The sequence below is a fragment of the Miscanthus floridulus genome, chromosome 10 (genome assembly GCF_019320115.1).
Source record: "Miscanthus floridulus cultivar M001 chromosome 10, ASM1932011v1, whole genome shotgun sequence".
Lineage (NCBI taxonomy): Eukaryota > Viridiplantae > Streptophyta > Magnoliopsida > Poales > Poaceae > Miscanthus > Miscanthus floridulus.
Window position 1 is genome coordinate 58,864,704 of NC_089589.1, and position 13,419 is coordinate 58,878,122.

At 41.7% G+C, this 13,419-nt stretch overlaps 2 protein-coding genes across 3 annotated transcripts; both read left to right on the plus strand.

Annotated features, from left to right (window-relative positions):
• The first annotated feature begins 6,643 nt into the window (after positions 1-6,643).
• LOC136484736 (aquaporin SIP1-1-like) lies at positions 6,644-9,817 on the plus strand. Of its 2 annotated transcripts, none has more exons than XM_066481682.1 (3): positions 6,644-7,156; positions 7,251-7,523; positions 7,665-9,450. In XM_066481682.1, the coding sequence occupies exons 1-3, from the start codon at positions 6,845-6,847 to the stop codon at positions 7,683-7,685; spliced, it is 606 nt and encodes a 201-aa protein (XP_066337779.1). In that variant the 5' UTR covers positions 6,644-6,844; the 3' UTR covers positions 7,686-9,450. The 2 variants fall into 2 exon arrangements, with proteins under 2 accessions (XP_066337779.1, XP_066337778.1); XM_066481681.1 differs by lacking the exon at positions 7,665-9,450 and adding an exon at positions 9,469-9,817 and having other exon boundaries at positions 6,646-7,156.
• A 915-nt stretch (positions 9,818-10,732) lies between these two features.
• On the plus strand, positions 10,733-13,096 carry LOC136484738 (large ribosomal subunit protein eL20-like). The gene is made up of 4 exons (XM_066481683.1): positions 10,733-10,886; positions 11,005-11,120; positions 11,225-11,288; positions 12,462-13,096. The coding sequence occupies exons 1-4, from the start codon at positions 10,872-10,874 to the stop codon at positions 12,801-12,803; spliced, it is 537 nt and encodes a 178-aa protein (XP_066337780.1). The 5' UTR covers positions 10,733-10,871; the 3' UTR covers positions 12,804-13,096.
• The last annotated feature ends 323 nt before the right edge of the window (positions 13,097-13,419 follow it).

The window sequence follows — 13,419 nt, forward strand, 5'->3', positions numbered from 1 at the left end:
AATCTTCGTTCATGATAGTTTACTCACACCCCCTTCATGAAAATGTACTTTCATGACCGTTTTGGCAACATCTTCACATAAAAGGATTAGTTTTGTGGGAGCTTGTTCTTAACTCATGAAAATTCACCATTGCCACAAAATCTCTGTTTTTTTAGTGGAATTGTTTTTTGGTTAAAGTACCCCTTCTTTTTAAACCCCCAATTTTTATTTTGAAAACATTATTAGCCACTAATTTTTCTAAGGAACCTTTGTCCTTATGTCGATAAGATATCTATACATAGAGTTTACCATTATTTTCTAGCAAATAAAAGAAAATGTCTCTTCATGCTAGGTACGGTGTTGCTAACAAATTATTGCCTAGTAATGTTTTTTCTAAACGAGACATTAAGTGGTATAGTGTCAAGAGTTATTGTATTAGAGTAATTAATTTTTATACATGGTTTCAATACTTCAATGTATTGAAAAATTAGATACTCAAATTCCTCGTAAAAAATTGATAGATGTGACCTGGTAACGGGCCGTCAGAATCTAAGGGCTGAACTTGAACCCCAACTCATGGTCTGTTTTTTATGATCCCATATAGGCTCTCCAAAGAAAGGATTGGATTGAATCGGATTTCCTGTTAGAATGTAGCCGTGTGGATCATCGGAAACAGCCGGCCCTTGGATTGGAGTTGGAGGTAGGGCTTAGCGGTGACGGCGGCGCTGCAAATCAACTCATTTCTGCTGTCGGGCATGCTAGCTTGTTTGAGCTATTAATTGGCAAAGTTAACTACCTGTACATGCGATGCATGAGCCCATGGGTTGTACTAATCCAATTAGCTCGTGGCAGTGCTTGTGAAGGCCCTTGGATAGTAGGGTAGGATTGGCCCCAGCTGGTTCAAAAAGGATCGGGGTGGATTAGGATGATGAGGCCTCAAAGAACGGATCGGATCGGAACTGAATCAACTCATTTGGGATTGGATCTTAGGATTGGAGTGGGCCGGGGTTAGGGCCGGATTGCGACGCACTACCTTACCAGCTAGGCGTCATTTCCAAACAAAATTGGGAACGAAAGAGCGGCCGGCATATGTCCTTCACCTTCTCTGACAGGTTTTTCATTTTCAACCAGCGTGACGCAACTGACGCTCGAGCAACACTCGGACAGATTTCCTTTTTGCGGCCGGCTTGTGACGCTGATAGCCGCCGCCTAGCCTATCATCTAGTCAAGCCGTGCTAAGGCTCCAATGCATATCCCCATCCCCGTCCCCATCCGGCCATCATCCTCAGGCCCCCAAAGGATTCGCTTGCAGTACGTACCAGCTCTCTTTAAAATCAAAGGACCTGCTAATCTAGTCGTGCCAAGAAAAGAAAAAAGATAGCTCAATGGATTGCCAAGAACCTTTGGCGCACACTACGAGAGTAGCAAGCTTTTTGGGCTTTTGATTGACGCCGGCGCTATTACACAACTGCAGACGCCCTCTTTGCCGAGTGCTGGGGGCACTCGGCAAAGCCAGCCAAGCACTTGGCAAAGGCTTTGCCGAGTGCCGTACTCGGCAAAGATTTTGTCGGCAAAAATTTCTTTGCCGAGTGCCAAAAATCGACACTCGGCAAAGCCTTTGCCGAGTGCCCGACACTTGGCAAAGTTGGAACCGAAAAAACCCGAAAAAATGGGAATTTTTACCCAAAAAAATGGAAAATTTGTTTTAATTGGTGGAGGCCCCCACCGGTCAGCGCCCATCCATCTCTGGCTTTTTTCGCGTCAATTTCACGGCTACGCGGCCGACGGGATTCGAACCCGAGACCTCCTGCTGCGCACAAACCTCCTCTACCACTACACCACACTGTCACTTGTGTCTAGATTCCGTTTTAGTTCCTAATATATTATACTAAACCGAGTGTAAATTGTTTGTTTGAGGCCCTAAACGAATTCAAATAAAAAAGTTGTGAACTACAAAGTTTAGTAACTTTTCGAGATCTACACTTTTAGTTTAGGAAGTTTTTCCATTCGAGGTCGTTTACAAAATTTGAATTTTAAAATTTGGAAATTCAAACGCAGTTTTGCATGAGAAGATGTTTTCAAATCAAAAAGTTGCCAACTACAATGTTCCATAACTTTTGGAGATCTACAATTTTTATTTAGGAAGTTTTTCCATCCGAGGTCTTTTAAAAAATTCAAATTTTAAAATTTTCAAATTCAAACGTCGTTTTTGTATGACAAAATGATTTCAAATCAAAATGTTGCCAGCTACAAAATTTCATAACTTCTCAAGATCTACAAAGTTTATTTTGGTCATTTGTTCATCCGACATAGTGGTAGTAACATTATTCACAAATCATATATATCTCTCTTCTACTTTCATGAAACTAATATGAGACATATATATTTTATTAACAACGTTATTGTCGCTTTGTCAAATGAAGAAATGACCAAAATAAACTTTGTAGATCTTAAGAAATTATACAACTTTGTAGTTGAAAAGTTTTTCATTTGAATTCATTTAGGGCTTCAAAAATTGATTCGAAAAACTGATTTGCCGAGGGCCAAAAAAATGCACACGGCAAAATGCCTCTTTGCCGAGTGCCAAAACATAGGCACTCGGCAAAATACGGCTTTGCCGAGTGCCAGAAAAAAGGCACTCGGCAAACTTAGAGTAAATTGCTTGTTTGAGGCCCTAAATGAATTCAAATCAAAAAATGGTCAACTACAAAGTTTCATAACTTTTTGAGATCTACAATTTTCATCTAGTAAGTTTTTCCATCCGAAGTCGTTTGAAAAATTTGAATTTTAAATTTGAGAGATTCAAACGTAGTTTTGCATGATAAGATGATTTCAAATCAAAAAGTTGTCAACTACATAGTTTCATAACTTTTGGAGATCTACAATTTTCATTTAGGAAGTTTTTCCATCCGAGATCGTTTGAAAAATTCAAATTTTAAAAATTTCAAATTCAAACGTCGTTTTTGCATGACAAGATGATTTCAAATCAAAATGTTGCCAACTACAAAATTTCATAACTTATCAAGATCTACAAAGTTTATTTTGGTCATTTGTTCATCCGACATAGTGGTAGTAACATTGTTCACAAATCTTATATATATGTCTTCTACTTTCATGAAACTAATATAAGAGATGTAGATTTTATGAACAACGTTATTGTCGCTTTGTCAAATGAAGAAATGACCAAAATAAACTTTGTAGATCTTGAGAAGTTATACAACTTTGTAGTTGAAAAGTTTTTCATTTGAATTCATTTAGGGCCTCAAAAATTGCTTCGAAAAACTGATTTGCCGAGGGCCAAAAAAAAATACACACGGCAAAAAGTCTGTTTGCCGAGTGCCAAAACAAAGGCACTCGGCAAAATACATCTTTGCCGAGTGCCAGAAAAAACACTCGGCAAAGACGTATTTTGCCGTGTACCAAAAAATAGCACTCGGCAAAATACATCTTTGCCGAGTGCCAGAAAAAAAAAACACTCGGCAAAGACGTATTTTGCCGTGTGTTTTTGTTTGCCGAGTGTATTTTATTTGGCACTCGGCAAACACGGTCTTTGCCGAGTGCCCGATAAAATACACTCGGCAAAGCGCCGGTTTCCCGTAGTGTTAGCTTGCCACACGCCAACTTGTTTTTTTCCCGTTCCATCTACAGCTCTCAGATCCACTACTTAATCTTTCGAAGGATGTTACTTTTGAGCTTATTGCTACTAGATGGCTTGCTAATAAGAAGCATGCTCTTTATAAGGGGGTGTTTGGTTCGAGCTACTAAACTTTAGTAGCTACGGTTTAGTCACTTTTAGTAATTTCAGGGTTACTAGAGATGACTAAAGCTCTTTTAGTAATTTTTAGTCGTAGCGTTTGGTTGAAAAGTTATTAAAATGACTAAAAGCTACTAAATTTAGTAGCTACTAGGCGAACCAAACATGCCCTAACATTAGCTCGGCGATATCTATCGTGATGTTTCTGGAAATTTCGCAACTCTGTGTGCTTTCAGAGAGTGACTTGGACGGGACAGAAAAGGTTGTTGATGTGGATTACCAAGATGCTGGAAAGGTGAAAATCCATGTGGGATCAAGCAGACCTAGGAGAGAAGGTGGACTCTTTTTATGCGGTTGTTGCAAAACAAAGCCTCAGACTCTGCACTGGGATGGATCAAGTCTCTTTGTCTGTGGTTCATCGCATGAATGAAAACATTGTCTTCTAGTGTTATGGATGTCTGTGATGAGCGCGAATTTGGGTGTAAGGCCTTTATGTTTGTGGCGGGCGTGCCGTTACGCTTGAACCTAAATGTTTGAATGCTTTATGATCAATAAAGCGGGGAAGCCTTTTTTTCTAAAAATGAATGATATGGGTATCAATTATTTATAATTTTTCCCTCATCAAATGTGAGGACGATACCAAGAACCTTTGAAGTCTAACTTGTAGATTGTCGATGGTTGAAACTTAAAAACCGAATTGTAAAAGCTAATAACGATCTATTTGAATTCCTATGTCATAGAGTGGTTGGATGTCACAAGTTTGAAGAAGTCACGGTAGGATAGCCGCCTATAGAAAAATAATCGATGAAAAAGATATTTATTTTATATTAACAAGAAATCTCAACCTCATAGGTCAAGAAACTGGACCCTTTTTCATATATTGGCCCCGTTCGCTGGTCTGAATCTTGGCTGAAACTGGCTGAAAAATAATGTTCTGGCTGAATTGGTGTGAGAGAAAAAACGTTGTTCTGGCTGAAAAAAATAAGCCAAACAAGCCGAATATGAGGTAAGTTTCCACGCTCTGTGTGTACACTCAAACAAGACCTAACAACACTCATTGTTATCTACTGTATCTTTTTTTTTATCTTACTATAAACAAGAACCTAACAAAACGAATATTATTAGACTTAAGACTAGTCTAAAGTCCTTACATAAATATAAATACGTCAATTGCGTTTACATATAAAGACTTCGGCCTATAGCTTCTACGGAGTAGTTCAAACAAGTGGCAATTAATTACTAGGCCGTGTTCTTCGACAGTACTTTTCAGCGAACGAACAGTGTTTTCCTCCTGCAAGAAATTAGCATCAGTAGCAGCATCAGCCAAATTTCAGCGAAACGTACATGGCCATACACAGTTTCTCTACGGAGAAAAGATCGGAGAAAAACTCGTATGAGAGGTCTTAGTTTAGATAAACTCAATCTCTCATCATATATATCCTATATCTATATCTTCTATACCTAACGTTAAAGAGCAGAAATTCCTCTCTTATTTTCTTTTGTCGAATCTCCTAACTAACCAGGTAGTGGAGAGTCTCTTCTATTCAGTATTCACCATTTTTTTTACTTTCCAAATTGCACTTAGGCCCTCCGTGTCTTGTGTGTGACTCGACCTCATGACACATACTACGAGTCAGAACACTTCACATCTAGTGATGACACAGAGTCCGATCCCTAGATGTATTGGTTTGGTTGCAATGCGAGCACGTTTGCTTTCCCATATGGATTAGAATAGAAAGTTAACATTTTTTATGGGTAATGCTCCCGTGAGGACGTCCAGATGGATAGACACGGCTTCCCACTTGCTACCACGTCGCCCGCTCATTCTCACCGTGCCCTTAAAAAATCTCTGTACCCATACCCAGGAGTGCTCACAAGTGTGCTCGTGCTTGCCAGCAAGGTGGTGCTCGCCAGCTGCTGGCGCATTAGGTGGTGCTCATGCTCGCCAGCTAAGGGTGCTCGCCACCTGCTTGCTTGCTCGTGCTCGCCAGGCAGGAGGTGCTCGCTGGCTCTTGGGCTCTCGCCAGGGGTGCTGCAGGGGGTGCTTGCGGGGTTCTCGCCGAGCAAGCTGCCATGCACGCCAGGTGCTCCTCGTGCAGGTGCTCGCCCAATTCTGCTCTCGCGGCCTCGCGTAGGTGCTCGCCCAGCGCAGTGCCTCCATTGGGGCACCGGTGAGCTTCATGCACCGTTGCCAACCTCCGCGTAGGTGTCGAGCTCCACAACGACGAGCCTCTATTCGTCCAAGCAGCAAGGTGACACTACACTGAAAGTGCACGTTGCAAGCGTATTTTTTTCAAACTTTTCCAAGGTGTGTTGCAAGTGTTTCACATCGATATTGCAAAAATAGATTTGGGATGTTGCATATATTTAATGGCTATACACGCATGTTGCAAGGGTGTTTTTCAATGTTTCATCTGTTTTTTCTAAAGCATGTTGCAAGTGTGTTTATTTTGGATGTTGCTTATGTTTCACGTATATGTTGCAAATATTTTGTCTTGATATTGCATATGCTTGCGCTGGCTTTCAAGTGTTTTCAGATGTTATGCAAGTGTTTCGAACGTATGTTGCAAGTGTTTTCAGCTACTTTAGACATATATGTTACAAATGCTTTATTTGGATGTTGTAAAAGTAGATCAGATATTGAATATATTTTAGTTTTTCTAGACGGGCGAGCAGGTGGCCGAGCAGCCGGGTGAGCAGACCGGCCAGGCGGGCGAGTAGACGAGAAGGCGGCCGGGCGAGCATACGGCCAGACGGGCTAGCAGGCAGGGAGGCGCAGCAGGCGTGGGCGTCCGTCCGGACCGGACCCTAGCTACTTTTTTTTTTACCATAACTTTTTTAATATGCATGAATCGAAAGGGATTGCTATGTTTTGCGAGGTCCTAAGGGAAAGATAAGCATGGGTCGTCGTTAACTTGTTGGACTTGGGAGAGAGAGAGAGAACAGTCTGTCAGAGGGAGAAGCACGGCGAGAGCGTGCTCGTGGATACCCCTCTCCGTCAACTGGAGTGCGTGATCGATCGAGTTGCCGTTTCCATTCCAAAACCCCCAATCCGATCTTCTACTTCCGATCGAGGAGGAAGAAGGCCGACGCCGGCGCCGGCGCGGACTGATGGCGATGGGAGCGGCGGTTCGCGCGGCGGCCGCGGACGCCGTGGTGACGTTCCTGTGGGTGCTGTGCGCCTCCGCGCTCGGCGCCTCCACGGCGGCCGTCACGTCGTACCTGGGGGTGCAGGAGGGCGCCGGCGGCCACTACTCGCTCCTCGTCACCGCGTCCCTCCTCTCGGTGCTCCTCTTCACCTTCGACCTCCTCTGCGGCGCGCTCGGCGGCGCCAGCTTCAACCCCACCGACTTCGCCGCCTCCTATGCCGCCGGGCTCGACAGCCCCTCCCTCTTCTCCGTTGCGGTCCGATTCCCGGCGCAGGTGCGGTAGCGATCGACCTTTTTGCTCCTTATCTTATCTCCCGCCTGATTTTAGTGGAATCAAGCCTAATTATGAGCATCTTTGTTATTGCTAGGCCGCCGGCGCTGTGGGCGGCGCCCTAGCGATCTCGGAGCTGATGCCGGCGCAGTACAAGCACACGCTCGCGGGCCCCTCGCTCAAGGTGGATCCCCACACCGGCGCCCTTGCGGAAGGGGTGCTCACCTTCGTCATCACCCTGGCCGTGCTCTGGGTCATCGTCAAGGGCCCCCGCAACGCCATCCTCAAGACCTTGTTGCTCTCGGTCTCCATTGTCTCCCTCATCCTGGCAGGCGCAGAGTACACCGGACCGTCCATGAACCCAGCTAATGTCAGTATCTTGCCTTTCCTTTCATTTTGTTCTCTTTGTGTTTGTTTGCTTCAATTCAATGTCCATGGGTAGTTTCCGTCACCATCTACTTCTTACTAGTTATTCTATTACCAAGAACATTACATTATGGCATTGGTGCAGGCCATGAGAAAACCAAATTAAATGCTCTTCGTGTGTGATATTGCATCCTGGACCCCTACAGCTTCAGAAGTACCATTCCTAAAATCTAACCTCGAATAACTATAATGGGCTTAGCAATAAAAGAACATACATACTGATGGGAATGTCATGGCCAAAACTCAGCTTCAGGTTGCAATGTTTCCATCTACTATAGCAATCATCAGAGAAGTCACTAGTTAAGAAAAACATACTGCCAGAAATATTGGTATGTATTTGGCAGTTCAAAGCATTTCTTTTTATTTTTTTACCACTACCTGTCAATTGTTGTAATCTTTTATTTGGAGAAATACTTTTCTTATGTTTGTGATGCTAAAGTTGCTTATTCATTATTTTTCACTTTGATTTGTCCATCTGCGTTTGAGCAGTCAAAGAGTACTGCTTACAAAACAGTGTCTTGAGTCCTTTCTTTTTGTTTTTCTCTTTTTCAAAGGAACATCACCTTGTTATGTACAAGTACAATGCAAGGTGCTTAGACACAAGTGCTTAAGGAGAGAGAATGTTGTCATATCACTAAGCATCGGTATATAAGATATTTCCTACATTGCAAACATGTGCTTAGATAGGCTCAATGACCTTGTTAGCATTAAGCATTGGTGCTAACTTAAGCATCTTATCCACCTTCTAAGCATTAGGTGCTAATCATATGCTGAAGAAAGTTCTACGCTAAGCACCTCCATTTTACATGCTCTTACCAAGGTGGTGCCAACTTTCTGTGACAACAAAAATAAATTCTTGTTCATATATTATGCTTTTGTAGGAAAGGTTAATGTAGACTGCATTTTAGTATAAGTTTAGCACTTTATATATGGGCATGGCTTAATTTTGTTTTTCTAGAACAGGGTCTAGCTAGATGAACACTAAGTTTGTTAGAAAAATATTTTCAGAATTTTATAATTTACTGTTAGATTGGTGTAAAGTTAGAAAAATAATGGTCAAAGTTATATCACATTATCACTAAGATCATGAACTGATCTGCACATAATTTTCAGTTTTTGAAGCTGAATGTTTTTAAAAGTCTATTGGTAGAGTATTTTAAAATTTTGTCTAAATCTAATCCAAAATGTATTTTTGCTGGAAGGGGTACAACTTTGAAACTGGAGGATGTACCCTACCCATCAAATGCTTTTTAATTAACAATAATCCAATCACTATCGATGAGTAGGTGTATTTTGGCCATTACGTCTTACTTTCTTTGGGCCTATAGGGTTCGCCAAGTCTATCCAATTCGCAGCCTACTTTGGTAGTTTGGTCAACAACTCAAGCCTTGCTGTGAACTGAATTGACTCTAGTGCAAGAACTAAAATACTCAAGAAAGCAGCTGCAGCTGTATGATTTGAAGTTTTTAGCTCTAGTTAGTAGTTATTATACCCATCCATTCATAATTTTGGTTTCTATATGCATTATTCCACACATATATAACAGGGCGACTAAATGTAATTTGTTGAAATGAAGCCTAAAATGTCATCGGTCAACAACGTAGGTAGAGGTTATTTCTATTGGTGGCATTATCAAAGCATATTTCATAGTTGCCTCCATGTTAAGCAATGTCAGTTTTTTTATCAGGGATCAGTATGCTTCACATAGTATTTCTAAATCCTGAATCTGTTGTTAACTTATTTTAAGTTATTTCTCCTTTTGAGCAGCCCGGAGGTATCCTGTTTGTATCCATTTTCATCTATGCACTTTGTAGGAAAACAAGCATTAGTCATATCTTGGTTTCCATTTTACTTTAGTAATTTGTTTTTTGGTCAACTATCATGAATAGGCATTTGGCTGGGCATATGTTAACAATTGGCACAACACATGGGAGCAGCTGTATGTGTACTGGATATGCCCCTTTATTGGAGCCATGCTTGCTGGATGGACCTTTAGGGCGGTGTTCCTACCACCGGCACCTAAGCCTAAGACCAAGAAAGCATGACAAAATTCAAGCTTGTATTCATATACAGTCATCACTCGGTTGTGGATGCTGGTTTTGAAGAAATCAGCAAGCAGAGGAAGGTCAAATAAGCTCCTGTGTTGTATTTGATTTCCTCAACTTCCCACAAATTGGGTGTTGTCCTCTGTTACTTATTTCTCACCAATAATTTATGTGTACTTATAATTTTGGGCCAGTCAGGATGTATTTTAGTCCTTTTATTTATTTTTTTCTTTATGACTATGGCAAAATCATCGATCTCATCTGAAGCTCGAGTACATACTATCTAGGGTAGATGGATCAACAGCATTTTATATTTTTACTACACCAGGAACTTTTATAAGGTTGAAAGCCATTTTAAGATTCATCCAGATGTTTTCTAAGATAAACTTACTCACTGACTCTCAAGGGCAAGCTTTCTCTATCTCTACGGTTTGGGTGCTATAGCATCTAGTGCTTAAATTATGTATAGTAATCCTAAATAAGAAATCAGCCTACTTTTACTAAAACTAGCAATTTGAATGTTTCTTTTCCTACATATTTGAGATTTTTTTATAAATGTTCGGTGGTGCATTTAAACTCTTTCAACATGTTTCACTCGTACGAGACTATGGGCATGTTCGGTTGCTACGGAATGGCCTCTAGATTAATTCCTGACCCGGATTGCTTTGTTAATTTGAATAACCATCATCAGCAGGAACGGTTCTAGGCTCGTTCCGGAAGAACCGAACAAGCCCTACTAGGGATGTTTTTTTGTAAAAACATTAACGAGCTGTCCACACAAACATACTGTAGATGGTAGCTGTTTGGGAGGCCTCTAGCCAAACACGCCCATAATCCAGGATACGTTGCTTACACAATCATTGTGAGGTCCTTTCTACTAAAACGCAATGTGGTACTTCGTTGTGAGGTCCTTTCTACTAAAACGCAATGTGATACTGTTTTTTTTAGGAAAATGTGATACTGTTGTTGAGATACTGAGCTATTGTTTGACCAACCATTTTAGCATGGATTTGATTTTCTAATATGCTAAAATATTACTACGGCCCAAAACTTTATCAGCCCAATACACTCCCTTGAATAGAACAAATTAATCAAGCCCATAGTATCAGGCCCGGCCCATTAGGGTTCCTCGCCCAACCTATAAATACCACTCCGCCTCCACCACCTCCCTCGTCAGCCGCCGTATCACCCCCGGCTTAGGTTTAGCTCTCCTCTCCGCCGCCTCCAGCTGCGGGGAGCTCGCCAAAATGGTCGCCCACAGGGTAAGCTTCTTTCGGCGGCGCCGCCTTCTCCGCCTGCTCTCGATCCACTGCTTTGTTCCTCTTACTGCGGCTGCTGATCTGGGCCGCTTTTGTGTAATTTGTTTCTTCGACCCTGCAGTTCCATCAGTACCAGGTGGTGGGTCGCGCGCTGCCAACCCCCACTGATGAGCACCCCAAGATCTACCGCATGAAGCTCTGGGCTACCAACGAGGTCCGCTCCAAATCCAAGTTCTGGTCAGTGCCTTGTAGTCTAGTTGACGATGATACCGTGCTTATTTTGTTGCTTTGGTGTCTGTTTCGTGACAATGGCTTATGGCTTGGGTCTTGTTCGCGCGTAGGTACTTTTTGAGGAAGCTCAAGAAGGTTAAGAAGAGCAACGGTCAGATTCTCGCCATCAACGAGGTACGACCACTCCATATCTCTTAATGCTAATGATGGTGTTTTTGCTGAATTTGTGTGGATCATATGGGTTTAGTATTTCGAACATTTAGGCAGATAGGTGTTGTAAGTGTGTTGCTTTTGCTGATTTTATTTATGTCGTGGAGTTGATGCCCTGGCTCACTAGTCACTACATTCCATCATTGTTAATTGGTTATTAAATGCAATAGATGAATGGTTTATGTTGCACAGTTTATTTAGAAGTGAGTAGCACAGGCAGACCTGTTTCAGTTGAGATCTGAGATTGCAGTGATGAACCTTGTCATCTGGTTTCTCAAATGTTGGATTGTGGGGATTTGGTTTACCCTTGGATTACTTAAGCAGAGAGTGGGTGCTATTCTACTTGAGTGTCCGACAATGTACATTAGATGCACATCTACTGAAGGATCATTTCTTAAGAAATCGTCTACTACTTCTATTTGCATTGAGTTGTAACTTTTGTCTGTGTATTTCTTTTCAAGCAGCGTAAAAGCGAATATATCTTGGTGCACAAAGTACCTTTGATTACAACTTCAAGTATACCCCTTTATACTGCACAATCATATTATTTAAAATATTTTTAGTTGAAGGTTGATTAGTCAAAGTCAAATTAACAAGTAAATGCAAACGGGGTAATGCATGTTTACAATTTTCAGCATTAGAGTGCTTATGTCTTGAAGAGATTCCAACTAGCTGATGCATGTCAATAGCTTGTTGGAGCTATGCCATTGTCCAATGTTAGACTTGCCACATAGTAGTCCTGTTCAATCATATTATGACCCACCTTACTTGCTATTTGTATGAAGCCTTTTAATCAGACTATGTAATGAGATGTCGTAGTTTGGCATTATGACACTCTGATCAAGTATTTGGCTGTTGACTGATGCTTAAACTTTTTTGTGATTTCGTAAGTTGTCGAGTGGGTTTCCTGGTGGCATTTTGACTAGTGGATGTAGCTGTACCAGAACTAGAGGATGGGTTTGCATTCCTTAAGTTAATTGTCTTCCAAGAGCCAATGGGGAAATTGGATTATTTAGGGATGTAGAAAATTGGTTTCTGTTCATCATTGGCCATCAAAGCACTTGTTCTCTGTAAATTTAAATGTTGCGTTTGTTTTCTTTGTCATGTCTGCTTCTAAACATGCTTGTTCTTTCACAGATCTTTGAGCTTAACCCTACCACAATCAAGAACTATGGCATCTGGTTACGTTACCAGAGCAGGACAGGTTACCACAACATGTACAAGGAGTACCGTGATACCACCCTGAATGGTGCTGTGGAGCAGATGTACAATGAGATGGCTTCCCGTCACCGTGTGAGGTCACCCTGCATCCAGATCATCAAGACAGCAACAGTCGACTTCAAGCTCTGCAAGAGGGACAACACCAAGCAGTTCCACAATTCGAAGATCAAGTTTCCTTTGGTTTACCGCAAAGTCAGGCCACCAACCAGGAAGCTGAAGACCACCTTCAAGGCTTCCAGGCCCAACTTGTTCATGTGATCCAACTCACCCTGACACCCTCCCTAATCTGTGAGCCTGACAGTCTGGAGGGTTGCTAGTTCAGGTTAATCGAATCTACATTCAACCTATTGTTTCTAAATTCTATAGTTGTAGGTCCATGCAGTAGCCTTTATTAGCTTGATGAATATCCCCATCCTTTACCATCTGCTGCCTTATAAATTATAATAGCCAGTTCAGATCTCATCTGCTTCAAACTTTACTCAAATGTCTAAATTGGTGTTTGCTTAAGGTTATGTGGCTGCAGTCTTCCCTGTGTCAAGTCAGTTGCAACATTATCTGGTCAACGCTGTTTTTACTCTTTACCCCTCCTTGTCATTTGCTAATCTTACCGATTGCTTGTTTAATTGAATATATTTGCAATGCTCTTAAAGTAGTAAAATTTGCTAGTTTGGTGTTTAAGTTGTGACGTTTTGTGTTTCTAAAAAATGATCTCATTACTTAGGAGGGCAACTTTGCCAAGGTTACCAACTACAAATTTGGTTTCCTTTTTTTCCCTGTTGCCAATATCACTGTTGCTACTGGATGTTTGAACTTTCCAATTCATGAGCTATTTTATTTGGTTTCATGGATGAGCGTCCTTGCCAACATTGTTTAG